Below are 27,296 nucleotides of genomic sequence, written 5' to 3'. Positions count from 1 at the left end.
AAATATTCGGTTCATATTGACTGAAAACATCCAGGTTAAACTACTTTTAACAATATGACTATTACACTGAACTTGACTACTTAGCAAATACACGTTTCTACATATTTCAAATTTCGATGTACTGAAGCCAAAGCTTCTAAGATAGTTAAAAAGCAAAGCATGGATGAAGAGAGTCTTAAAGACACTGTTTTCAAAAATCATACTTTTTAACATTAGAATTAGTTGTCTTCCCGGTGTATAAATGGGCCTGCACTAAGTTTCTGCCTCCAAACAGAACTATTCATTATCTGATCAGATTTTCCATGGGTGGAATGTGCTGGTGATGAGTGTTGTTGCTGTTGTTTAGTTGCTACGTCCTGTCCGACTCTTTTGCAACCCCATGGACAGCAGTCCACCAGGTTTCTCTTCCTATAGGATTTCCCGGGCAAGAATACTGGAGTGGGTTGCCATTTCCTGCTCCGGGGAATCTTCCCGACAGTGACAGAACCTGAGTCTCCTGTGTTGGCAGGCGGATTCTTTACCACCGAGCTACCTGGGAAACATGCCAAATTTGTTTCGCATACAGAAGTTTTCTCTCACTGTAAAAGCTGTACACTTACTATAAAACCATTACAAAACTGGCCAAACTAAGAAAACAAGGAGTTATTAACAATGGTTATCTGCCTTTTCATATTATTTCTGATACACTATGTTTATTTGTGCATACTAAAAAATGGGATCAAAGTGTACATACTATTTTATATATCATAAACATTTTAAAATATCAACAAGCACTTCATCATGTTTTTAGTAATTATATTTAGAATAAAGCACTAGGTTGCTGTTTCATTCTTTGCATTCTCTTCTTTTTTCCTGTATGATCTGGAACGTGAGTCTCAATCTGGCTGCACATTAGAAACTTTGCATTGATGTATCCCCAAATACTTAGCCAATTTTTCCTAGCAACAATTCTGTATTGTTCAGTGTGGACTTTTATTCAACACTTTTTGCTCTTATTGTACAGAGACAGGTCTTCCTGTAGGTGACTTAAGAAGCAAATACTTTATTTTCTCTGAGCCTCCCACATGCTGTTTTTCCCTATCCAGCAAGAGCTCATTGAAGTTCCATGTAGGTTTTCCTTTTATTTGCCCATAAACAAGGTGAGAAGTGCCCAGATTCAGTGGCTATAAACAGACAGCTGAAGGGATGCTTTTTATATCCCACCCTTCTGTGTGGTGATCAAAACCAAATTTTAGCTGCAGAGCTGACAAACATGGTTTTAACCCCCCGTTTAATCCTCATATCCAGAAGCACCTACTGTAACCAATTCTGGAAACTTTCAGGACTCCACAGTGTAAAATGAGTTGCTTTGTGACCTACTAGTGCTCACTCCAGGGTCAACTCTCTACCATAATCTAGAAGAATGATTTATCTGCTTTACAGTTCTCCTAATTTTATTAATTGTCACCTTCCCTGGTATTTGTGCTTTTTCATTTTATCATTTTACTGTAATTTTAATGAAGTTTGTAAAGTAAGCATAAATAAATGTATATGATCAATTTTTACTATGGATTACAGAAGGAGATAGCTTATTTACAAACTCAGGAGCCAAATTATATGCAAACAGATAACTGAAGTAAGGTATCTATTTATGGCTCTTTAAGCTTTAATTGACTAAACATTATGAAGAAATCATAGTAGTACAGGTTTTTGAAATCTACTTAATTTAATGAAAAAGCTTATCAAATGTCTCAATTCTCTAGAACATCTATTTCAATGACACTGTGCTAACTGTACATATCTTCTCTTAGAATAACCACCTATCATTACATCTGTAAACAAAATAGACAATTTACTAACCTCTGCTTCTGTTGCTTGGGACTGTAAAAGCTGTCGTATACGAAGTATGTCCTTTTCTATTTGTTGAATTCTGGTTATTCTTCGCTAAAATAAAATAAGTAACCAAATTAGGTCTATTTTTATTAAAAACATTAGTTCTTAATATTAATTTAACATTAACCATTCTATGGTTACCATTTAAAAGTTTAGGATTATATAAAATCATTCTTTTTTTCTATACCAAATCATTCTTATGTGAAAATTAGATACATATATATATATACATATTCATATACTGAGGACATCAGTGGATGAGTTCAACTTTTTAACATATCTAACTTTATAAAACAGATCTCTAGATTTAGCAAAACTGTACAAATGCAAGTCATGTATCTACTTGGATCATAAAGAAAGGTGAGCGCTGAAGAATTGATGCTTCTGAACTGTGGTGTTGGAGAAGACTCTTGAGAGTCCCTTGGACTGCAAGGAGATCCAATCAGTCCATCCTAAAGGAAATCAGTCCTGAATATTCACTGGAAGGACTGATGCTGAAGCTGAAACTCCAATACTTTGGCCATCTGATGTGAAGAGCCAACTCACTGGAAAAGACCCTGATGCTGGGAAAGATTAAAGGCAGAAGGAGAAGGGGACGACAGAGGATAAGATATGGTTAGATGGTATCATGGATTTCAAGGGACATGAGTTTGAGCAAACTCAGGGAGACAGTGAAGGACAGGAAAGCCTGGCATGCTGCAGTTGAGAGTAGCAAAGAGTTGGACATGACTGAGCAACTGAACAACAAATGATACATAACAGTGTGAAATTGGTATTTAAAAGCTGTTCTCAAAAACTATTTCAAAAAGAAAATTATATCTGAATTTAAACTTTTATATTAATTCAGATGTCAGTACAGTAAAATGGGTTTATATAAAGTATGGCATCCTGTAAAGAGAAAGAGCGTCTGATTTTTTTTTAAGAAGCAATAGTATGTAAAAAATAATCTTCCCCAAACTTATTCCCGTCACAGGTCAGCAGTACCTTTCAGAGTTAGCTTTCCCAAATACTTACTGCAGCTAAACATTATTCCCAACACTAAAAATTACAATGATGGTAAGAGTTACTGCTTCCCCCATATACTGAGATCTTCAAGTGAACACAAAGCAGTAACTACAGATCAAACAATGTGGAATTGAAAAATGTGGGAAATGTTTTCAAGTATACATGTTTTAAAAATAAGTACTGCTGATATTATATCATCTTCTGCCATAATTCCATAGTTGACATTGTAACATTGGTATAAAAAACTATATTGTAAGGGTAATTGTTTCAATGAGGAAAAAGGGTCAGAAACTAGATGGAGTCATTTCCAAACTTTTTATGATTATGTACCCATCAATAAAAGATTTTTGAGCACGTATACTTCAATAGATAATTAAAGTATTATAACGGACAGCTTTAAGTATATACAGCTAAAAAACTTACATACAAACTTACCCTTTGATCAAACATAGTTCTGTTTAAATACAATGTCCTTATGATTTTGTTGCCATAGTAGGAATGATTATTGTTGCTGCTTCATTATGATAAACAAACATGGAAAAGCTCAAAAAATTTGTGCTCACCAAAAAACAAAACTTCCTCCCTCTGTCCCTCCTTTGTAACACTACAACTATGCTGATTCTCTATCACGATTCTGAAAATAGTGAACTTAAGGTAAATAATATTCTCTAATTAAGACATTTTACTATGTCCAACTTTCACCATGAAAATACGCTGAAGAAGAAGGACTTTTTTGGTAGCTCTCTAAAGATTCTGCAGAGATGAGTGATCACTTCTACATCAGATACTAAATACATCCTGGCATTACAGAAACAACCAAACTATCTACGCTTACTACTTTCATAATATTTCATTGTTTTCCTCTCTTTATATAACCAGCTCCCCCTCACCAATAAAGTCCCAAGTCAAAATTTTTAATATTTAGAGGATGAAAACAGGAAAATATATCTCACATTCCTCTTCACAGAACTATATTTCTGTATTGCTATTAGGTCACTAAACCCTGTAATCAGCTCATCACCTTGATGACTGCTTCCACAATAACCTGTGTGCTTTTTGTTACTCAACATAAAATGGAAGAAGCCAGTAGCATTTCTTTCCATTCTCTATATGACAATCTTGAATATTTATGAAATTTAATTAAATGCAAAATGCTTACTTGTTCAGGCATACAGAGATGGTATGACTTTTGAAAAAGTGATATAAAAATTATATAGTTTGATATATATATTGAAATTGCATTTAGAATCAAACTCCATACCCACCAGAGACAGAGGGCTCAAATGAACTTTATGTGCACCGGGACCAAGAGATCCCTCGGAGACTGAGAAAGAACTGTGTTTGGGTATCTCCTGTGAACATACGGGTCAGCAGTGACTTGCCACAGAGCCAGGGGCTCTGGGTGCAGCAGACATGAGGGCTTATGGCATAAGCCCTCTTGGAGGAGGCCGCCATTAACCCCACCATAGAGCAGCCAGAACTTACACAGGACTGGGGAAACAAGACTCCTGGAGGAAACAAACAGAACCTTGTGTGCACCAGGACCCAGAAAAAAGAAGACTGACCCAGACTTGCCCGTGAGTGTCCAGGAGTCTCCAGTGGAGGCGTGGGACGGTGGTGGCCTGCTGCAGGGCTGGGGGACTGAGTGTAGCAGGGCCTGCACGGGATCTTTTGAAGGAGGTCACCATTAACTTCATTACCTCCACCATAGTTTGCTGCTAAGTCACTTCAGTCGTGTCCAACTCTGTGTGACCCCATAGACGGCAGCCCACCAGGCTCCCCCGTCCCTGGGATTCTCCAGGCAAGAACACTGGAGTGGGATGCCATTTCCTTCTCCAATGCATGAAAGTGAAAAGTGAAAGGGAAGTCGCTCAGTCGTGTCCCAACTCTTTGGAACCCCATGGACTGCAGCCCACCAGGCTCCTCCATCCATGGGATTTTCCAGGCAAGAGTACTGGAGCGGGTGCCATCACCTTTGGCCCCAGGTAAACAGCAGGGAGGGAACACAGCTCCACCCATCAACAGAAAATTGGATTAAAGATTTACTGATCCTGGCCCCGCCCCTCAGAACAAGACCCAGTTTCCCCCTCAGTCAGTCTCTCCCATTAGGAAGCTTCTATAAGCCTCTTATCCTTCTCCATCAGAGAGCAGATAGACCGAAAACCATAATCACAGAAAACTAACCAATCTGATCACATGAACCACAGCCTTGTCTAACTCAATTAAACTATGAGCCATGCCGTGTTGGGCCACCCAAGACGGACGGATCATGGTGTCGAGTTCCGAAAAAACATGGCCCACTGGAGAAGGGAATGACAAACCACTTCAGTATTCTTGCTTTGAGAACCCCACGAACAGTATGAAAATGCAAAAAGATAGGACACTGAAAGATGAACTCCCGGGGTTGGTAGGTGCCCACTATGCTACTGGAAATAACTCCAGAAAGACTGAAGAGATGGAGCCAAAGCAAAAACAACATCCAGTTGTGGATGTGACTGGTGATGGAAGTAAAGTCCAATGCTGTAAAGAGCAACACTGCATAGCAATGTTAGGTCCATGAATCAAGGCGAATTGGAAGTGGTCAAACAGGAGATGGCCAAGAGTGAACGTTGATGTTTTAGAAATCAGCAAACTAAAATGGACTGGAATGGGTGAATTTAGCTCAGATGACCATTATATCTACTACTGTGGGCAGAAATCCCTTAGAAGAAATGGAATAGCCATCACAGTCAACAAAAGAGTCCGAAAGAGTACTTGATGCAGTCTCAAAAATGACAGAATAATCTCTGTTTGTTTCCAAGGCAAACCATTCAATATCACAGTAATCCAAGTCTATGCTCTGACCAGTAATGCTGAAGAAGCTGAAGTTGAATGGTTCTATGAAGACCTACAAGACCTTCTAGAACTAACACCCAAAAAAGATGTCCTTTTTATTAGAGCAGACTGGAATGCAAGAGTAAGAAGTCAAGAAACACCTGAAGTAACAGGCAAATTTGGCCTTGGAGTACAGAATGAAGCAGGGCAAAGGCTAATAGAGTTTTTCCAAGAGAATGCACTGGTCATAGCAAACACCCTCTTCCAACAAGACAAGAGAAGACTCTACATATGGTCAACACCAATATCAGACTGATTATATTCTTTGCATCCAAAGAAGGAGAAGCTCTATACAGTCAGCAAAAGCAAGACCAGGAGCTGACTGTGGCTCAGATAATGAACTCCTAATGCCAAATTCAGACTTAAACTGAAGAAAGTAAGGAAAAACCACTAGACCAATCAGATATGACCTAAATCATATCCCTTATGATTATACAGTAGAAGTGATATATAGATTCAAGGGATTAGATCTGATAGAGTGCCTGAAGAACTATGGATGCATGTTCCTGATACTGTACAGCAAAGAGGGATCAAGACTATCCCCCCAAAAAAGAAGTGCAAAAAGGCAAAGTGGTTGTCTCAGGAGGCTTTACAAATAGCTGTGGAAAGAAGAGAAGTGAAAGGCAAAGGAGAAAAGGAAAGATATACCCATTTGAATGCAGAGTTCCAATGAATAGCAAGGAGAGATAAGAAAGCAATTCTCAGTGATCAGTGCAAAGAAATAGAGGAAAAGAACAGAAAGGGAAGGACTAGAGATCTCTTCAAGAAAATTAGAGATACCACGGGAACATTTCAGGCAAAGATGGGCAAAATAAAGGACAGAAATGGTATGGACCTAACAGAAGCAGAAGATATTAAGAAGAGGTGGCAAAAACACACAGAAGAATTGTACAAAAAGATCTTCATGACCCAGATAATCATGATGATATGATCACTTACCTAGAGCCAGACATCCTGGAATGCGAAGTCAAGTGCGCCTTAGGAGGCATCACTGCGAACAAAGCTAGTGGAGGTAATGGAATTCCAGTTGAGCTATTTCAAATCCTAAAAGATGATGCTGTGCAAGCATTGCACTCAAAATGCCAGTAAATTTGGAAAACTCAGCAGTGGGCACAGGACTGGAAAAGTTCCCTTTTCATTGCAATCCCAAAGAAAGGCAGTGCTGAAGAATGCTCAAACTACTGCACAACTGCACTCATCTCACATGCTAGTAAAGTGATGCTCAAAATTCTCCAAGCCAGACTTCAACAGTATGTGAACTGTGAACTTCCAGATGTTCAAGCTAGTTTTAGACAAGGCAGAGGAACCAGATATCAAACTGCCAACACCCGTTGACTCATTGAAAAAGCAAGAGCATTCCAGAAAATCATCTGATTCTGTTTTATTGTCTATGCCAAAGCCTTTGACTGTGTGGATCACAACAAATTATAAAAAATTCTGAAAGAGATACCAGACCACCTGATCTGCCTCTTGAGAAATCTGTATGCAGGTCAGGAAGCAACAGTTAGAACTGGACATGGAACAACAGACTGGGAAAGGAGTACGTCTAGGCTGTATCTTGTCACCCTGTTTATTTAACTTATATGCAGAGTACCTCATGAGAAACGCTGGGCTGGAGGAAGCACAAGCTGGAATCAAGATTGCTGGGAGAAAGATCAATAACCTCAGATATGCAGATGACACTACCCTTATGGCAGGAAGCGAAGAACTAAAGAGCCTGTCAATGAAAGTGAAAGAGGAGAGTGAAAAAGTTGGCTTAAAACTCAATATTCGGAAAATTAAGATCATGGCATCTGGTCCCATCACTTCATGGCAAATAGATGGGAAACAGTGGAAACAGTGACAGACCTTATTTTGGGGGGTTCCAAAATCACTGTAGATGGTGACTGCAGCCATGAAATAAAAGACGCTTGCTCCTTGGAAGAAAATTTCTGACCCACTTAGATAGCATATTAAAAAGCAGAGATATCACTTTGTCAACAAAGGTCTGTCTAGTCAGAGCTATTGTTTTTCCAGTAGTCATGTATGGATGTGAGAGTGGACTATAAACAAAGCTGAGTGCTGAAGCATAGATACTTTTGAATGGTGGTGTTGGAGAAGACTCTTGAGAGTCCCTTGGACTGCAAGGAGATCTAACCAGTCTATCCTAAAGGAAATCAGTCCTGAATATTCATTGGAAGGACTGATGTTGAAGCTGAAACTCCAATCCTTTGGCCACCTGATGCAAAGAACTGACTTACTGGAAAAGTTTTATGAAGAATATGGGCAACAGAGGATGAGACGTTTGGATAGTATCACAGACTCATTGGACATGAACTTGAGCAAATTCTGAGAGCAAGTGAAGGACAGGGAAGCCGGGTGTGCTGTAGACCATGATATTGCAAAGAGTTGAACATGACTTAACAACCGAACAACAAGAGTTTTATGAAGAATATTATAAAACTTTTCTGAAGGGCATAAAATAAGACCCAAATGAATGGAGAGATATAAAACTAAATGGCAACCCACTCCAGTACTCTTGCCTGGAAAATCCCATGGACGGAGGAGCCTGGTAGGCTGTAGTCCATGGGGTCATGAAGAGTCGGACACTTACTGAGTAACTTCACTTTCACTTTTCACTTTCATGCATTGGAGAAGGAAATGGCAACCCACTCCAGTGTTCTTGCCTGAAGAATTCCGGGGATGGTGGAGCCTGGTGGGCTGCCATCTGTAGGGTCGCACAGAGTCGAATTCAACTGAAGTGACTTAGCAGCAGCAGCAGTATCTAATATTTACTTGGAATTTGCGAAATTCCAAGGGTTTTATGCATATTAACTCATTTAATCCTCACATTTTTTACAGGGAATCATTTTCTACATTTTACCAATGAGAAAACTGAGGCAGAGTTTAAACAAAATCACTGTGCTGATAAGTGACAGGTAGGGAATTAAAATCCAGAGTCCAACCTGTCAACCAAGGTCCAATCTTCACACTGTAAAGATATACATTTTCCTTAAATTAATTTATAAATTCAATGTAATTCTAATCAAAAGTAAGGTTCTTCCTTGAATAAAATAAGCTGATACTAGATTTCAAATAAAAGAGTAACAAAACAGATGATAAACCCATTTTTACAAATGTAAATACGTAGGACTCATACTACAAGACTTAAAATTAATAAAATTATAGCAAATAAAACAAGTGTGGTATCGAGAGAAGCTAAAACAGACTAATGGAACAGAGTTCACAAATATTCGGCAAATACAACATCTCATATGCCAAAAACAGCATTACTAATCCATGGGGAAACAGAGGCACATCCAATAAATGATAACGGAAAATTTAGTTAACAACATAAATATATATCTATCTGTGCGTATCTGTATGTGTGTATATATCACTAGCGAAAGTGAAGTTGCTCAGTCGTGTCCAACTCTTTGCGACCCCATGGACTATAGCCTACCAGGCTCCTCTGTCCATGGGATTTTCCAGGCAATAGTACTGGCGTGGATTGCCATTTCCTTCTCCAGGGGATCTTCCCGACCTAGGGATTGAACCCGGGTCTCCCTCATTGTAGACAGATGCTTAACCGTCTGAGCAAATTATACTGCATATAATATAAACTAAATATATACAGACATATAAAAATCATATGCACGAGTGTATATTTAGATATATAAAAAATTAGATTCCTACCTCTTAAAAGTAAAAAATGATGCTGTGTAAGTGCTGCACTCAATATGCCAGCAAATTTGGAAAACTCAGCAGTGGCCACAGGACTGGAAAAGTTCCCTTTTCATTGCAATCCCAAAAGAAAGATAATGCCAAAGAATGCTCAAACTACCGCACAATTGCACTCATCTCACATGCTAGTAAAGTAATGCTCAAAATTCTCCAAGCCAGGCTTCAGCAGTATGTGAACCGTGAACTTCCAGATGTTCAAGCTAGTTTTAGAAAAGGCAGAGGAACCAGAGACCAAATTGCCAACATCCACTGGATCAATGAAAAAGCAATAGAGTTCCAGAAAAACATCTATTTCTGCTTTACTGACTATGCCAAAACCTTTGACTGTGAGGATCACAATAAACTGTGGGAAATTCTTAAAGAGATGGGAATATCAGACCACTTGACCTGTCTCTTGAGAAACCTGTATGCAGGTCGTGAACCAACAGTTATCACTGGACATGGAAGAACAGACTGGTTCCAAATTGGGGAAGGAGTATGTCAAGGCTGTATCTTGTCTCTGTGTTTATTTAACATATATGCAGAGTACATTATAAGAAACACTGGGCTGGATGAAAACAAGCTGCAATCAAGATTGCTGGGAAAAATACCAATAACCTCAGATATGCAGATGATACCACCCTTATGGCAGAAAGTAAGGAAGAACTAAAGAGCCTCTTGATGAAAGTGAAAGAGGAGAGTGAAAAAGTTGGCTTAAAGCTCAACAATCAGAAAATTAAGATCATGGCATCTGGTCCCATCACTTCATGGGAAATAGATGGGGAAACAGTAGAAACAGTAGCTGACTTTATTTTCTTGGGCTCCAACATCACACTGCAGATGGTGACTGCAGCCATGAAATTAAAAGACGATTACTCCTTAGAAGGAAAGTTATGACCAACCTAGACAGCATATGTAAAGCAGAGACATCACTTTGCCAACAAAGGTCCGTCTAGTCAAGGCTATGGTTTTTCCAGTGGTCATGTATGGATGTGAGAGCTGGACCATATTCTTTACAGCTTTCTTAGCTGAGCGCCAAAGAATTGATGCTTTTGAACTGTGGTGTTGGAGAAGACTCTTGAGAGTCGCTTGGACTGCAAGGAGATCCAACCAGTCCAAGCTAAAGGAGATCAGTCCTGGGTGTTCACTGGAAGGACTGATGCTGAAGCTCCAATACTTTGGCCACCTGATGTGAAGAAATGACTCATTTCAAAAGACCCTGATGCTGGGAAAGATTGAGGGTGGGAGAAGGGGATGACAGAGGATGAGATGGTTGGATGGCATCACCAACTCAATGAACATGAGTTTGGGTAAACTCTGGGAGTTGGTGATGGACAGGGAGGCCTGGTATGCTGCAGTTCATGGGGTTGCCAAGAGTCAGACACAACTGAGTGACTGAACTGACTGACCTCTAAAACATATATAATAGTAAATTTGAGATAAATTAAAGATCTAATTGAGAAATAAAACATTAGATTTACTAGAGAAAAATACGAGGGTATATTTAAAGATAGGAAAAGATGTAAAAATAGGTCGAAGAAAGCACAAATATGACAATATAATTAATTTAGCATTACAATAAGAACTAATTTTTTGTTATCATTAAGTTAAGTAGGTAACAGATTTGGCAGGGAAGGGTTGTGAAATACATCATGTATTGGGTATTAAGCGTATATTAAAATATCTCTTAAGTATATATGAATAAGACATCTAATAGTATGAAAAAAACAGCAAAAAGAAAATCTAAAAGCCTAATACATACATGAAAAGATATTCAACTTCAGTTACTCATTAAAGTATAAACTAAATGACAAGATAATTGTTTCATATGCCCATTGACTGTTAATTATAAAGTTTGACTCAATTTCTGAAGGGGGAAAAAAAAAAAACACAGTCAAAGGAAACAGAATTCTCATATACTCCTGGGAGGAATGTAAACTGATAAAATCATTTTGAGTGCAATCTGGCAAACACTATTCAGAACACTCCTACCTTAGGGCCAGCAATTATACTTTCAGGTATGTATGCTAGAGCAGAGGTCAGCAAGCTAAAGCTTGCCAGTCATCTGTGTCTATGAATCAAGTTTTATCGAAACACAGCAATGCTCATTTGCTCATATACTGCTGTCTATGGTTGCTTTCTTGCTACAAAGGCAGAGCTGAGTAGTTGCAACAGACCACATGGTCCACAAAGGCTAAAATACTGACTATACAGCCCTCTAAGAAAAAGACTCGACCTAGAAAAACTTTTGTGCACATTTATAGGATATGGATAAGTATGTTTATCAGAGTTGTTTTAACAGTGAGAAATTATAAACAACCTAAGTATCTGTGAACCAGAAAACAGGTAAAGCTACACAGAACTATGTCATGAATGTATTTATAAAACATTACAGCAGAACAGAAGTATAAGTAACCTTCACCCTACCAATCCCCAACTCCCATAAAAAGCTCTTATGAACAACTCGATGTACATTTATCCAACCTTTTCTTACACGCAAAGAGGAGAGTAGGGAGCACCATACTAGGTGCCCAAATTTGTGCTGAACAAATAAAGAAACAAATAAATAAATAACCAAACTGTTAACGGAGATAGCTAGAGACCAATTCAAACAGGCACGGGCAAGAGTGGAGTTTGTTTCAATTTCCCCTGAACTGTTCAACGGTCATTTGCACGGGTTTTATTGGTCATCTGCATTTTCTTTTCAATAAATTGAATGATTACATCCTCTGCTCGTATAAAAAGAGTTGTCTTTTTCTTAATAGTTTGTAGAATTCTTACAGTACAGGGATATTAAACCTTTCTCCCTTGATGTGCTCCCTTTTTCCTGCAGGATGAATGCTTTTAAAATTTTACAAAGTAAATCCTGTGCCCTCCTATTGCTTTTGAGTTTCCAATCTTAATTAAGATCTCTCTTGTGCTATATTTTCTTCTATTGACTTTATTTTTTACATTTAGATGTGTAACTCACCTGTAACTGTTCATGTACAAGATGTGAGGTAGGGATCTACTTTAATTTCTGTACTACCAGACAGGGCTTCCCTGGTGGCTCAGTGGTAAAGAACCCGCCCGCCAAAGCAGGAGATGTGGGTTCCATCCCTGGGTCAGGAAGATCCCCTGGAGAAGGAAATGGCAACCACTCCAGTATTCTTGCCTGAGAAATCCCATGGACAGAGAAGCCTGATGGCCTACAGTTCATGGGGTCACAAAAGAGTCGGACATGACTTAGTGACTAAAAGACAACTACCACCAAAAAGGTTCCTAGTTATTATCCATGTGTTCACTGAGTTATTTACCACTCCCCACCCCATACCCGCACCAAACCTGCAACTTGTATCATTAAAAGATTCCAGATTCCCTTCCTCTTTTTCTAGTCTCTATTCTGTTCTATTTGCCTACGTCTATTCCTGTGCTATTAATATCATACTGTGATTACTGAAACACCTGTACAGTAAATTTTACCAAATGGTAAGGTAAATCCTCACTCATTATAATTTAGTTAAATACTTTTGGAAATTCTTACTTTACAAACTTAAGAATAATTTTTCTGGGCTCTAAAAAAACTAAGATTATGACTGGAATCATATTATATTTCTCTATCAACTTTTTAAAGAAAGACATTATTAGGATATTAAAATCTTCTCACCTAGGAATCTTATTTATTTTTAGCAACAGAGACATCAACAGTTTAATGGAAGGGAGATCTTACCCACCTGAAACAAGGTCCTGGAGTGATACCCTACCATGTGCGATGGATGGCAGGCAGGACACGCAGGCCTCCCTCTCGGGTGGAAGGGGAGATTGCCAGTTATAGAGTGAGGTCAGGTTGGCTCATTAGTTACGAGGGAAACCAGCAGAGGGGGAAAGCCCTTCACTGCCCCAGTGATAAGCACAGTCAATAGCTGGGGCCAGGGGCAAGTGTGTGGGAAGGTGAGTCTGGTATGCAGGGTGCAGGGGAAGCAGGCCCTCAGAGGATGTACAGACAGCAAGAGAACAGCCAGCCTGCGTGGCCTGACTACTCACTTCACGCCTCCATTCCCTGCAGGACCCTTACCATCTTAGTTGGCCTCTCTTTTGTGATATCCCTGGCATTGCTGCAACCAGGTAACACAAACACAACGCAGACAGCCATACAGGCTTCTCTACTTTCAAGGCTGCATAGTGTGTCCTTTAGCAATTTTATATTTTTCTTCATGTGGGTCTGTTTGGTATTTTAAAGTTTCCTGTCATTATGAAGAGATCCTTCTATCCAATTGCCATTTCCAAATGTTAGCCATTGCTAATAGAGAAACACTAATTTATCTTAACTCCAGCCACCTTACTGAGTTCTCTCATTAGCTAAAATACTTTCTGGCTCTTCGCCATGGCTTTTCTAGGTAGACAACTATATAATTCACAAATGACAATTATTTGGTCTCTTCCCTTCTAGTTGGAAAATAGTGCAGTAAACAACTTGTTTTCTTTCTACCTGAATTAGTGGAACCTCCAAACAAAGTAACAGTGACGACGGCAAGCAGCAAACCATGTTAATGACTGCAATGGTAATAATCTAATTATTTCTCTATTTTTCTCAATCTAATATAATGTTGGCTTCTGTTTCTGGTACATAATTATTTCTTAAAAAACTTTTACTCTATTTTTATTTTACTTGGAATTTTTATCCATCTTTTTTGCTTGCAAAGGAGGTACCACATTTTTTTCTCATGGCCTCAGGCCTTCTTGGAATTCACTTCCATGTTCATTAGCTGGCCATTCTAGTCTTACATGTTGAGTCACTCAAGCAGAGTTACAAGGGCAAGAATTACTATGGACAATTATTTTCATTATTCCCATTACCTAATTATTAATATTTGTAACAGCTGCATACTACTAATTTAATAACTACCCAAATGATGGACACTGAAATTGTCTCTCTCTGTAAGTGTCTTACAAATAGTGTTGCAATGAATATCATAAAATCTATACTTATATTCTTTCTGCTTTAAGTAGACATTCCTGGAGGACGTATTCTGAGAGTCTTACAGAATTACTAGGTCAGAGGGTACAAACATTTTAACTTTGACAGGAAGTGCTACAGAGTCCTTCAGGATTGTACCAGTTTATTCTTACAACAGGCAGACGACAACGCTTCGTATTACAATCTCTCACAATCTCACCAGTATTACATAACACTAAACTTTAAAGCTTTTGCCGGTCTGATAGGCAGAAAATTAACCAACCAAACAATAAACCACCACCACTAACAAAAAACAACATTATTTTATGTTACTTTTCCCTAATGACTAGTGATGTTTAAGCATCTTTTCACAATTATTTATTAACCACTTGTACTTTTGTGATGGGACTACTCTACCTTTTGATTATTTTCCTCTTTGGTTGTCTTGTTTTCAATTGATTTGTAGGTGCTCCCTGTATATTACGGATATTAACTCCTCATATGTACTACAAATACTTCCATTTTTGCTTTGTGTACAATATTTCTTTAACCCTAACCTTAATATATTTCCAGAATAAATGAATGTTTGTTGTATTTATAAAATATGGACTAAAAATTCCTTAAAATATTAACTAGCAAAAGAAGAACACTATATTGCAGAACAAAATTAAAATGAATACATCTGCACATATCTGGAGAAAATGGCCAAGAAAGAACTCAAGTTAATCTGTTCTACAGTAAGCTGTCTGGAATATACTTATTTAGATTTATATATTAATACAGAAATTTTCATATCTACATCTCATTTCTTAAGTACCTCTAAAACAAACCCCTGGTAGCTCAGAGGTTAAAGCGTCTGCCTGCAATGCAGATCTCTGGGTTGGGAAGATCCCCTGGAGAAGGAAATGGCAACCCACTCCAGTATTCTTTCCTGGAGAATCCCATGGACAGAGGAGCCTGGTGGGCTACAGTCCAAGGGGTCGCAGAGTCGGACACGACTGAGCAACTTCACTTCACTTCACTTCTAAAACAAACACATTAACAGATATAGAAAAACATGCATACAGTATTCCATAAGTTCACATTCTAAAAACGTAAATTCCACTGGAGAAGGGAATGGCAAACCACTTCAGTATTCTTGCCTTGAGAACCCCATGAACAGTATGAAAAGGCAAAATGATAGGATACCAAAAGAGGAACTCCCCAGGTCAGCAGGTGCCCAATATGCTACTGGAGGTCAGTGGAGAAATAACTCCAGAAAGAATGAAGGGATGGAGCCAAAGCAAAAACAATATCCAGTTGTGGATGTGACTGGTGATAGAAGTAAGGTCCGATGCTGTAAAGAGCAATATTGCATAGGAACCTGGAATGTCAGGTCCATGAATCAAGGCAAATTGGAAGTGGTCAAACAGGAGATGGCAAGAGTGAACGTCGACATTCTAGAAATCAGCGAACTAAAATGGACTGGAATGGGTGAATTTAACTTAGATGACCATTATAACTACTACTGAGGGCAGGAATCCCTCAGAAGAAATGGAGTAGCCATCATGGTCAACAAAAGAGCCCGAAACGCAGTACTTGGATGCAATCTCAAAAACGACAGAATGATCTCTGTTCGTCTCCAAGGCAAACCATTCAATTTCACAGTTATCCAAGTCTACGCCCCAACCAGTAGTGCTGAAGAAGCTGAAGTTGAACAGTTCTATGAAGACCTACAAGACCTTTTAGAACTAACACCCCAAAAAGATGTCCTTTTCATTATAGGGGACTGGAATGCAAAAGTAGGAAGTCAAGAAACACCTGGAGTAACAGGCAAATTTGGCCTTGGAATGCGGAATGAAGCAGGGCAAAGACTAATAGAATTTTGCCAAGAAAATGCACTGGTCGTACCAAACACCCTCTTCCAACAACACAAGAGAAGACTCTACACATGGACGGCACCAGATGGTCAACACCGAAATCAGATTGATTCTATTCTTTGCAGCCAAAGATGGAGAAGCTCTATACAGTCAACAAAAACAAGACCAGGAGCTGACTGTGGCTCAGATCATGAACTCCTTATTACCAAATTCAGACTCAAATTGAAGAAAGTAGGGAAAACCGCTAGACCATTGAGGTATGACCTAAATCAAATCCCTTATGATTATACAGTGGAAGTGAGAAATAGATTTATGGGACGAGATCTGATAGACAGAGTGCCTGATGAACTATGGACTGAGGTCCGTGACATTGTACAGGAGACAGGGATCAAGACCATCCCCATGGAAAAGAAATGCAAAAAAGCAAAATGGCTGTCTGGGGAGGCCTTACAAATAGCTGTGAAAAGAAGAGAGGTGAAAAGCAAAGGAGAAAAGGAAAGATATACCCATTTGAATGCAGAGTTCCAAAGAATAGCAAGAGGAGATAAGAAAGCCTTCTTCAGCGATCAATGCAAAGAAATAGAAGAAAACAACAGAATGGGAAAGACTAGAGATCTCTTCAAGAAAATTAGAGATACCAAGGGAACATTTCATGCAAAGATGGGCACAAAAAAGGACAGAAATGGTCTGGACCTAACAGAAGCAGAAGATATTAAGAAGAGGTCGCAAGAATACACAGAAGAACCATACAAAAAAGGTCTTCACGACCCAGATAATCATGATAATGTGATCACTAATCTAGAGCGAGACATCCCGGAGTGAGAAGTCAAGTGGGCCTTAGAAAACATCACTATGAACAAAGCTAGTGGAGGTGATGCAATTCCAGTTGAGCTATTTCAAATCCTGAAAGATGATGCTGTGAAAGTGCTGCACTCAATATGCCAGCAAATTTGGAAAACTCAGCAGTGGCCACAGGACTGGAAAAGGTCAGTTTTCATTCCAATCCCAAAGAAAGGCAATGCCAAGGAATGCTCAAACTATTGCACAATTGCACTCATCTCACACATGAGTAAAGTAATGCTCAACATTCTCCAAGCCAGGCTTCAGCAATACATGAACCGTGAACTCCCTGATGTTCAAGCTGGTTTTAGAAAAGCAGAGGAACCAGAGATCAAATTGCCAACATCCGCTGGATCACGGAAAAAGCAAGAGTTCCAGAAAAACATCTATTTCTGCTTTATTGACTATGCCAAAGCCTTTGACTGTGTGGATCACAATAAACTGTGGAAAATTTTGAAAGAGATGGGAATACCAGACCACCTGACCTGCCTCTTGAGAAATCTGTATGCAGGTCAGGAAGCAACAGTTAGAACTGGACATGGAACAACAGACTGGTTCCAAATAGGAAAAGGAGTCCTTCAAGGCTGTATATTGTCACCCTGCTTATTTAACTTCTATGCAGAGTACATCATGAGAAATGCTGGACTGGAAGAAACACAAGCTGGAATCAAGATTGCCGGGAGAAATATCAATAACCTCAGATATGCAGATGACACCACCCTTATGGCAGAAAGTGAAGAGGAACCAAAAAGCCTCTTGATGAAAGTGAAAGAGGAGAGTGAAAAAGTTGGCTTAAAGCTCAACATTCAGAAAACGAAGATCATGGCATCTGGTCCCATCACTTCATGGGAAATAGATGGGGAAACAGTGGAAACAATGTCAGACTTTATTTTTTTGGGTTCCAAAATCACTGTAGATGGTGACTGCAGCCATGAAATTAAAAGATGCTTACTCCTTGGAAGAAAAGTTATGAGCAACCTAGACAGCATATTCAAAAGCGGAGACATTACCTTGCCGACTAAGGTCCATCTAGTCAAGGCTATGGTTTTTCCTGTGGTCATGTATGGATGTTGAGAGTTGGACTGTGAGGAAGGCTGAGCACCGAAGAATTGATGCTTTTGAACTGTGGTGTTGGAGAAGACTCTTGAGAGTCCCTTGGACTGCAAGGAAATCCAACCAGTCCATTCTGAAGGAGATCAGCCCAGGGATTTCTTTGGAGGGAATGATGCTAAAGCTGAAACTCCAGTACTTTGGCCACCTCATGCGAAGAGTTGACTCACTGGAAAAGACTTTGATGCTGGGAGGGATTGGGGGCAGGAGAAGGGGACGACAGAGGATAAGATGGCTGGATGGCGTCACTGGACGTGAGTCTGAGTGAACTCTGGGAGTTGGTGATGGACAGGGAGGCCTGGCGTGCTGCGACTCATGGGGTCACAAAGAGTCGGACACGACTGAGCCACTGAACTGAACTGAACTGAACTGAAATTCATATAAACCAGAGTAAAATTTCTCAGTTTTTTTTTATCAACAAACAAACAAAATCTGCCTGGTATTTTAAAATAATTTCATGAAAACACCAACTGTTATAAATACTAAATCTGTATTAACTGTATCATATAAAGTATTTTTGGAAATTCATTATATATTCTTGATTCCATGCCACTTATATGGTGATAAATACCTTCTCCCAATACGTAACTTATCTTTTCACCTTTCTTTTTCTTTCAGCTGTGCCACTTGGCTTGTGGGGTCTTAGTTCTCTGACCACAGCTGGAACTCAGGGCCTGGCAGTATGAGCACTGAGTCCAGACCGATGGACAGACAGGAAATTCCCAAACATGTTTTTTCCCCTTTTCATTTTCTTTAAGGTGCCTAATAAAGATAAACTCTTAATTTTAAAGTAGTAAAACTTTACCAATCTTTACAATTAGTCTACTGTCTTAAGAAATCCTTTCTTATCCCAATATTCTTTCTTTATGTAGTTGAGGGTAGAAACTCGGGAATGTTCTCCATCCAATTTGTTTCTCTTCCCAATGTTCTCTTTATATGTTTCTCTCCTTAAATGAGACTTACCTTTTTTAATATTCTGGGTTTCATTATATAAACACAGAAGTAAAAATCTCAAAGGATAACTAAAGTTAGCTAGCAACTAATAAGATGACCAGAATCGAATTCTTTTTCCCTCTTATAATTCCAAGACATAGTAGAACACTATCAGAGAACTGAAATATGAGGGCAAAATTATGTGAATACTGGTTATGCTTCCCAGCAGCCATAGTAAGTTATTCTTATTTTGAACTAGTACCAAAGTAAAGACAGACTTTAAAATATCTTTAATAATAAAACTTAACCAAAGTTAACAGAGCTGTAATTCACTAGATTCTTCATAGAAATCTAGCTATTACTGTTTCATAGTTTAATAATAAATGTTACCTGTGCTCGTTTTTCCATATCCTGGCAAGTACCTAGTTGTTCTTCCATTGCAACTCTGATTTGCCTTGCCTCATATTCCAACTGCCTTCTGGTCATATCTGTTTGTAAGGAAAACTAAAACCACAAATAAAATGGAAATGTTAATATCTTGTGTTTATCAGTAAAAATAAAAAAGCATATAAGTATCAATAAAGAAAATGAATAAACAGATACATAAGTTATTATATATGAGAAAATTATTTTTTACTCTAAGAAGTCCTAAAACTTGATCAGTGTGAGGCTCAGCCTGGGTTTCTGATGTGAAGAGGTGAAAGACTTTTATTTTCCCACAGTCACAAATAGTTTTAATTAAATTGTACTAGCTCTTTAAAATATATATACATATTGGTCCGGTTAAGGTAAGCCTATTTTTAGTTACCTTACAGTTCTTCTGCCCTGAAGAAGCACTACTTTGAATTATTAAAAATTGGAATATTAATGTGGACAAAATAGAAAAATCAAGAATCAGGCCCATCATCCTTAAGTTGATACCTCACTTTAGGATTGTTATATACATATAGACTAAACTGAGAGAACTTTTACATGTGAAGCAGAACTTCACATGTAAAATGAAGAAGACAGAATAAAGAAAAGCTTTTATATAATACAGTCATAAATTGCGAGATAACACAAACTTTTTGGTAAAAATATAAATATGAACCAAAGTTGAAACAAACCAAAAAAAGTACTTCCTCATGGAGTGGGTGTGAGTACATTCAAAACTTTATTAGCCCTCTAATTACAATTACAGACGCTGTGGTAACTGCGAGGTATAAAAAATGATGAAAAGAAGAAGGCAAAGAAACTTACAAAGACATGCTCCAAGGCTACAACAACGACCAGGCAAAATGACAGGTGACAGTTATAATGGACCATGAAGGGAAAAATCAAGTGCTGTAGATTTTTCATGCTCTGTAAGTCCAATAAAAAGCTGCAGGTGGACAATTCCCTGCAGGTCCAGGGATTAGGATTCCATGCGCTCACTGTCAAGGGCACAGGTATGATCCCTGATCAAGAAACTAAGACCTTACATACACACATACTCACACACACAAAAGCTGCATGTGTATGTGTCTGACTCAGAATAGCATTCTGTAGGCCTAAGAATCCCAAACTGTGTTGTCGGGTAAGTTAGGGAGCTTCCACCCTCTTCCCTTGCAATATGCAGACGACATACGCAGAATGTGTTCCTATAGGCATGTCCACATTAGCTGTTGCAACACAGGTGAAACAGTCTGCATGCTGTGAGTCATGTTATAACTACACTTATTTGTCCTCCACTTCTAAAAATCCCTTGCACAAAAGGCTGATGACACATTATGCTACAATAATGTGGTTTATATCTGATGTTTTAAGCAATGCCTAGTAACCTGATAAGTATTTCCATATGAAAGCGTTCTTAACCTGGCTTCCCAATATAAAATAAATATTTTGTGAATTTAAAAATATTTATGAAATATAAGCAATTTACATTTGCTAATGTTGCCTAATGGTCTATACTGTCTTACATATCCTCTTAAATAAATGTGACTGACTATATGGTCAATTAATATGGGAATGATTTGACAACTGATCTTTGTTTCAGGTATTAACCAATTGCTCTTGAACTGTTTCATACACAACTGCATGCAGACAGCTGGACTCTAAATACTGTACATTTTAATCACCAAAGTGAATGTTAAGCAAAACACCACTTTAACATTAAGAGCAAAGATCCCTCCAAACCCTCCTGAGCTCCTAATCCTCACACGTCAACACTCTCTATGAATTGTTCTTTCATTTGTGGTGTCTCCTGAGCTCCCAAAAGGATAAGGACATTGTCAGGAAGGGAGATTCCTTCCCTCTCACAAACCTGGATAAGTTTGTGCTCAGGAGCCTGAGCACTAGTTCTAGCTCCTGCCAGACAATGCCCACCAGGAAACTGATTAACTGTGTGTTTTGGAAAAGGTTTTTCCTTTGTTGTACTTTTTCTTTTATTATGTCCTCTCAAAACTTTATTAGAAAATGAAAGATCTAAGCTAAGAGTGGAAGATTAATTTTAACTGGCCTATTAAATTGTTTTAAAATTTATGGGTGACAGTTAAAATCTTATTTAAAATTATTAATGTATTTCAGAAATGTTCTTATATGTGTCATCCCATGAATAAAACAGTTAACTTGGAGAGGTTGGGTAGGGAGTGAGAGGCTGACAGAATTAAGTTATTTTTTACATAGTTACATTGGCAAAAGAAACAACTGTTAGTGCTTGCAAAAAGCCCTAACGTCTGTGCGAACAGCTACTGTCACTTACAATAACTAGAAGAGGACTCAAGTTATCTCAAAGATACTTTCATTGCAAAAACTATCTGCCATGAGTCCCGTAATATAGTTCAAAAAACAGACAGATGGTGATAAACATTTCTACAGAGTATCTTTGGTAATTCAACACATCTAATAAAAAACCTAGTTGAATCCTGAATCTTTTAGTTGTATCATCTTTATATACAAAATTCACTGACTATGTATTTATGCTGAAGTTGGATAAAACATATTACAGTTATAAACTTAGATATACTTTCAGATATAAAAATAAGTTATTTTGTCAAGTTACTTACATTTTCAGTTAGAGGAAGGCTATCTATTCTTTTAGTGAGATTCTGAAGTTGAGCATAATACCAGTCTTTTTCCTTTTCTTCTTTGTCAAGGTCAGCAAGAAGCAATGATCTGTTTTTCAAAAAAAGTTAAGTTTACACAATGCTAATACAGAGCACATAACAGCAACTCTCATAAGCTATAAATGTAATGTTTTCTATTTAAAGTAATATAATGAATAAGTGTAATGTTTTCTATTTAAAGTAATATAATGAATAAGTAAGAATTTTACTAATTTGAGATTTCTGAAGGTGGGACTTATAGTCATTAAAGTTTGAATATTAAAAGTTTTAAACTTTTTCAGCTAAATAAGATGGCAACCATTCTTAGTAGAATATTTACATTTCAACCAAATGCTTTCTTCACATTTATTTACAGCCTAAGAATTTGATGTTGGTATACAGTAAAAAGTACAGATTTAATAAAACTCAGATCTAAGAATGAAAAGTATAATAAAGGAGCAAAGAAAAGCAGTAATTATGCAAAAAATAAATCTGGAGTATAGGGAACTACTGCATGTAGCTTTCAGCTTATTGGTTAAAATAAAAAATATATTATCACTGTGTAATAAGAGGAGGTTGTTCTGAGGGAGAGAAACATTTTCTTAGGCTTCGAATCTGAAGATGAACTTGTTACATAATTTCTGACAACCCAATCAATGATGTCCTCAGTAACAATCTGTATCAATACTCTGTATCTGATCAATACAAAAATAAATGCAAAATAAAGTGTTAAGAGGAAAAAATCAGTAGGTACAAGTAGTATTAAAGATCCTGCATGGCTCAGAGGGTAAAGCGTCTGCCTGCAATGTGGGAGACCTGGGCTCAATCCCTGCGTTGGGAAGATCCCCTAGAGAAGGCAATGGCACCCCACTCCAGTACTCTTGCCTGGAAAATCCCATGGACAGAGGAGCCTGGCAGACTCCAGTCCATGGGGTCGCAAAGAGTCAGACACAACTGAGAGGCTTCACTTTCACAAGAAGTATATGATCTATGTCCTTTTGTGTGACTCTTTCCCTAAGCGACCACTATTATTCTTATATTTATTTCCGGAGACATTCTATAAAAATGAAAGAATATATGTGTATATGTACATGTACATTTTAAAACATAAATAATAGCATATTATTATCTGTGTTGTCATAACTTTTTACCACTTAAAAGTCTATCTTGGAGATCATTCTTGTATCAGAATATAAAGAAAGAGGTCCTATGTGTTTTTCTGCTAGCTGCAAAGATATTTATGAATCCATACAAGAATAAATAATAACTGGTTCTATGTTAGAGGGCATTTAGGGTCTTTTTTTTTTTTTTTCCATTTAAGGTCTTTCTAATCTTTTGCTATTATAGTGCTTCACTGAATATCCTTCTATGTAACTTCATTGTACAAATATGCAAGCATGTATAATGACAAATTCCTAGGATATGTAAATTTTTAACTTACTGTCCTTACTAGATATTATACCAATTTATGCTTCTGCCACCTTTGACAATCTAAATGCTTTATCAAACTTTTAAGATTCTTTTACATTTCTAGGGTTTAAAAAATGGCATATCATTATGGACTTCCTTGTTTCTGGCCACGCTACACAGCTTGTGGGATCTTAGTTTCCAGACCACAGATGGAACCCCAGCTTGCGGCATTAGAAGTACAGAGTCCTAACCACTGGACCAAAAGGGAATTCCCTATTACTAAGGTTTTAATTTGATTTCTTTTAGTATGGGTAAGGGTAAACATTTTTCCAAGTTTAAAATTCATTTTTATTTCCTTTTCTGTGGCTTTTTCTTATTTATAGGATCTCTTCTGCGTTAAGAATGATAGTACTCTGTCAGTTATAAATGTATTTTCTCAGTTAATCACTTGAATATGAGGATTTTTTTATTACAGCTTCTGGGCTTTGCTCTTACCGAGTCATTCCCCACTGACTCTGTTATTAATACTTTAAAATTCTATTTGATTATATTTTCTTGATGAGTATGTATGCATGCATGTGGAAAGTTTTACTGTTGCTAAACTTTCCTTTCTTTACTGAGAAGCAACTTGAAAAATAAGAAATAAGCCTTCACTTTTTGCTGTGGCAACCTCATGGGAAGGAATTCATGGGAAGAAGCCAGCTCCTGGTTACGATGTACCAACCTGAGGCAGAGGTGCTGAACGATGAGAAGCTGCCCTCTCCCTTCCATTTTTGACAACAGGAGCAGGAGAAAGCAGTGCAGAAATCCTGAAACCCTTTCACAGGCTGGGTGTTAAACTAGCAAAAAAATGAGATCTGACCCTATTTTTTAATGATCCCCGGTGAGCACCTGCAGCATCTACCAGGACTAAGGCAAGAAAACAAGGCATAGAGGGAGATGCTATTTCTTCTGACTCAGTCGTGTCCAACTCTTTGTGACCCCATGAATCGCAGCACGCCAGGCCTCCCTGTCCATCACCAACTCCCGGAGTTCACCCAAACTCATGTGCATCGAGTCAGTGAGGCCATCCAGCCATCTCATCCTCTGTCGTCCCCTTCTCCTCCTGACCCCAATCCCTCCCAGCGTGGGGGAGTCAGCTCTTTCCAGTGAGTCAACTCTTTGCATGAGGTGGCCAAAGTACTGGAGTTTCAGCCTCAGCATCAGTCCTTCCAATGAACACCCAGGACTGATCTCCTTTAGGATGGACTGGATGGATCTCCTTGCAGCCCAAGGGACTCTCAAGAGTCTTCTCCAACACCACAGTTCAAAAGCATCAATTCTTCAGTGCTCAGCTTTCTTCACAGTCCAACTCTCACATCCATACATGACCACAGGAAAAACCATAGCTTTGACTAGACGGACCTTTGTTGGTAAAGTAATGTCTCTGCTTTTGAATATGCTATCTAGGTTGGCCATAACTTTCCTTTCAAGGAGTAAGCGTCTTTTAATTTCATGGCTGCAATCACCATCTGCAGTGATTTTGGAGCCCCCAAAAATAAAGTCTGACACTGTTTCCCCATCTATTTCCCATGAAGTGATGGGACCAGATGCCATGATCTTCATTTTCTGAATGTTGAGCTCTAAGCCAACTTTTTCACTCTCCTCTTTCACTTTCATCAAGAGGCTCTTTAGTTCCTCTTCACTTTCTGCCATAAGGGTGGTGTCATCTGCATATCTGAGATTATTGATATTTCTCCTGGCAATCATGATTCCACCTTGTGCTTCTTTCAGCCCAGCGTTTCTCATGATGTACTCTGCATAGAAGTTAAATAAGCAGGGTGACAATATACAGCCTTGATGTACTCCTTTTCCTATCTGGAACCAGTCTGTTGGTCCACGTCCAGTTCTAACTGTTGCTTCCTGACCTGCATATAGGTTTCTCAAGAGGCAGGTCAGGTGGTCTGGTATTCCCATCTCTTTCAGAATTTTCCACAGTTTATTGTGATCCACATAGTCAAAGGTTTTGGTATAGTCAACAAAGCAGAAAGAGATGTTTTTCTAGAACTCTCTTGCTTTTTCTGATTAGTCTTCAATAAATTGGCTTATTTAATCAAGATCTGGGTGCTAAAAGTCCTCAAATGAATAAGCTAATTTTAGCGATGGTATTGGAGTGAGAAAAATGTTAAGGAGAAGAGGGCCAAGTTGTTGCTATCAAGTTTAAGACTGAACTCTGGCAAAATGCTCTTGCTTGGGAAGCCAAAGTCAAGAGCCAACACGGTCACAAGTGGTTAACTGACAGGAGTTACCTTATGACTCGCACCACAGTATTTAAGGCTCAAAACTGAAACAAGGCCCTGGCTCTGAAGCAAACGGGTCTTTACCATTTAGCAGATTGAAGGCTTGTTTAGTGACTGTCAACAGTCTTCTTTAAAATGTAAATGTTAGGTAGGAAGTTTAGACAGGAACAAGGGGAGGCCTGGCTGAAAGAGATGCAAGCTGATCCCTGAACATCCCAGACACACCCATGAGAGCTCACAGATGTTACAAAATAACCAGAGACTTTTCAACTACTGCAGGTGGGCCCTGGATATAAAACAGAGTGGATACAAAACAACCACAGGGGCTTCTCCAAGTAACCTTAGGCAGTTAGGAGACTATTAAGGGCTCATGAATATTCTCAGTTCAGTTCAGTCACTCAGTTGTGTCTGACTCTTTCCGACCCAATGAATCGCAGCACGCCAGGCCTCCCTGTCTGTCACCAACTCCCGGAGTTCACTCAGACTCATGTCCATTGAGTCCATCCAGCCATCCAGCCATCTCATCCTCTGTCGTCCCCTTCTCCTGCCCCCAATCCCTCCCAGCATCAGAGTCTTTTCCAATGAGTCAACTCTTCGCATGAGGTGGCCAAAGTACTGGAGTTTCAGCTTCAGCATCATTCCTTCCAAAGAAATCCCAAGGCTGATCTCCTTCAGAATGGACTGGTTGGATCTCCTGCAGTCCAAGGGACTCTCAAGAGTCTTCCCCAACACCACAGATGTAGATGTAGATTAGATGTAGATGAATATCTAATTCATCTAATTTTAATATCAAATTCATCTAATTATAAGATGGAATTAGGGGAAGACATATGGTAAGGCATGACAACACAGCCTGCTGTTATGTAACTTGAAATTGTCAACTGGCCTTGAGTGTACGACCATTTGCATTCCTCTCGTTGATTGGTGGTGGGTACAAGCCCTACTCTGTACCAGGCATAACCAAAAGGAGGAGACTGGACATATAAAAGGGGAGCCAAGAGGGATCAACAGGAAAGATGAGGAGGGCTCCTTTCGGAGTATCTTACTAAGAAAAGATCTGTCTGCTTGAGCTGAACTGAGCTGTAACTTGTCTGATGTTCTACACCTTTTGGTCCATTGCTCCAAATTTTTATTGCGATGGGACAAGAACCAAGGGAGATAAATAAACTGACATAAATTTCATGTCTTCTCAGTCCTCTAGCTAACTCAGGATCATCTAGAAGAGCATGGCACATGTATCAGGCATTTAAATATTTGTTAAAAAGTATTAACAGCTAATGTGACAACAACTATTTGAGTGTTTCAGACACAGTGCTAAGCAGTTTTTTAAAAATATCTAATTTCATCTTCACAACATATTTTAACTAGAAAACAGGTTCAAAAAGGTCATGGAGCTTCCCTGGTGGTAGAGTGG

At 38.7% G+C, this 27,296-nt stretch overlaps 1 protein-coding gene across 4 annotated transcripts in view; it reads right to left on the bottom strand.

Moving 5' to 3' along the window:
• LOC120852624 (adenomatous polyposis coli protein) overlaps positions 1 to 27,296 on the bottom strand; it is a 133,026-nt gene that overhangs the window by 42,508 nt on the left and 63,222 nt on the right. For all 4 annotated transcript variants that reach the window (XM_040225956.1, XM_040225958.1, XM_040225957.1 and 1 more), the window contains 3 exons: positions 22,155 to 22,263; positions 19,522 to 19,635; positions 1,840 to 1,923 (listed from right to left, as the gene is read on the bottom strand). In XM_040225956.1, the coding sequence (XP_040081890.1) occupies positions 1,840 to 1,923; positions 19,522 to 19,635; positions 22,155 to 22,263 (307 nt within the window). The remainder of the gene's footprint in view (positions 1 to 1,839; positions 1,924 to 19,521; positions 19,636 to 22,154; positions 22,264 to 27,296) is intronic.

This window comes from Oryx dammah, unplaced genomic scaffold (genome assembly GCF_014754425.2).
Source record: "Oryx dammah isolate SB20612 unplaced genomic scaffold, SCBI_Odam_1.1 HiC_scaffold_26, whole genome shotgun sequence".
Classification (NCBI taxonomy): domain Eukaryota; kingdom Metazoa; phylum Chordata; class Mammalia; order Artiodactyla; family Bovidae; genus Oryx; species Oryx dammah.
The sequence above is the reverse complement of the archived record's forward strand: the minus strand, read 5'-3'. Positions and strand labels throughout refer to the sequence as shown.